The following is a 1,477-nucleotide window of genomic DNA, read 5'->3' on the forward strand; positions in this document are numbered from 1 at the left end:
TAAAGAAGAGATTGGAGAATAGCCCGTTGCAGCTCAAATCTCCTATTTCGCATGCCGAACGGGTGATATTCCTCTCATGATCGAGCAATGGTAGAGAGGCCCGTGATGACTTGTTGGGAAATCACTTAAATACCGATAGTCGACCTCGACAAGCAGAAACCCTCCAGTATTGACAGGATAGCTGCTAGGTCCGGATGATTGGCGAGAGGAGTCCCGCTGGTTATAGGCGATTCACAGTAGACCTCTGCAAGGCTTCTTGAAGTTCTGGTCTTGTCGATAATGCTTCCCACGCCTGTGTGAAGGTGAACCACTGCCGTTCTCGCTTGTGGGACTCGGGCCAGTCGTCAAACTCTCCAGTTACTGTGCCTTCAAAGAAGTGGTATCTTGACCGGTCTTTTGTCGATTTTGGTGCACGCTTTTCATCAATGTCCCCAAGGTCATAGCTTATCTGAACAGTGATACCAGCTTCTTCCCAGGCCTCTCGTTCGGCGGCCTCCTGGCAGGTCTCATCTGATTCCCAGCCACCTTTGGGCAGGACCCAGCCTTTGCGACGAGTAGACTGAATCAATAGCACATAATTCTGATCGGAGGTAAGAGGGACGATGCCAGCGACGAGACGTTCACCCTTGGTGTTGTAGCCTATAACAGGAATGACATGTCAGTAAGAAATACCACAAGTGAATTGATAAAACAGTGCGGTAGAGAAAGAAATAAGCTGCAGCTCAAATATTTGTGGTAAGTCATGATAGTGGCCATCACACCATGTCGAGACAACAAATATAGTTGGGATAGACGACGCTAAGACAATTATGTCTTGCAAACATAAAGAAAGACGTATGGTCTCTAATGAATATGCCCAAGCAGAATTTCATGTACTGCGCATGATGTAAAAGACTCACGTTGCTTGCTTCTACCCACTCGTGACTCCATCGAACGGCCACCGCCTGAATCGCCAGAGGCAGAACTCGACATGTTAGTGGTAAGTCGGGGCAGCGAGTGACGGGAATTGAGTGTAATGTCGGGATAAATTGGTCGGACGACAACAAGAACAAGGATGGTCGCAAGTCTTGAATAGCGATGATGCGGACACGAAAGCTTCAAGGTCCTCGGAGGTAGCGGAATAGAACGGATGTTCACCCCTGGGTCGAGAAAGAGAGAACCTGCGACGGGCGGGCGGGTGGCTTTCAAAGAGCCTTGAGAGGCATCATTGTCGAACAGTAAGTGAATGGTAGTTAAGATCTGGTGATGATGTGATGGGGAAATCAAGAACAGAAGTGGCCGTGGCCTGCGCCAGTAGGTGCTGGTGCTTGGTTTTTGGTCGGGGAGAGCCCAGATGCTCCAGAGAGCTGGGCTGGCGATGTGATATAAACTGCGAGATGATGGAGGTGTGGGCGCGCACGCGCAAAACGTCCCAAGTTTAGCTCGAAGGGGGCAGCGGACGACTCGGCGGATCTATGTGTCTGGCCGCCTGGCGGAA

The 1,477-nt window shown here is 50.4% G+C and overlaps 1 protein-coding gene across 1 annotated transcript; it reads right to left on the reverse strand.

Annotated features, from left to right (window-relative positions):
- Positions 1–220: 220 nt before the first annotated feature.
- On the reverse strand, positions 221–972 carry FIESC28_11765 (uncharacterized protein; the record flags this gene model as incomplete). The annotated part of the gene is made up of 2 exons (XM_031165877.1): positions 221–639; positions 900–972. The coding sequence occupies 2 exons, from the start codon at positions 970–972 to the stop codon at positions 221–223; spliced, it is 492 nt and encodes a 163-aa protein (XP_031010064.1).
- Between the last annotated feature and the right edge of the window lie 505 nt (positions 973–1,477).

The sequence above is a fragment of the Fusarium coffeatum genome, assembly GCF_003316985.1.
Source record: "Fusarium coffeatum strain FIESC_28 chromosome Unknown BRIP53273_contig_498, whole genome shotgun sequence".
NCBI lineage: Eukaryota > Fungi > Ascomycota > Sordariomycetes > Hypocreales > Nectriaceae > Fusarium > Fusarium coffeatum.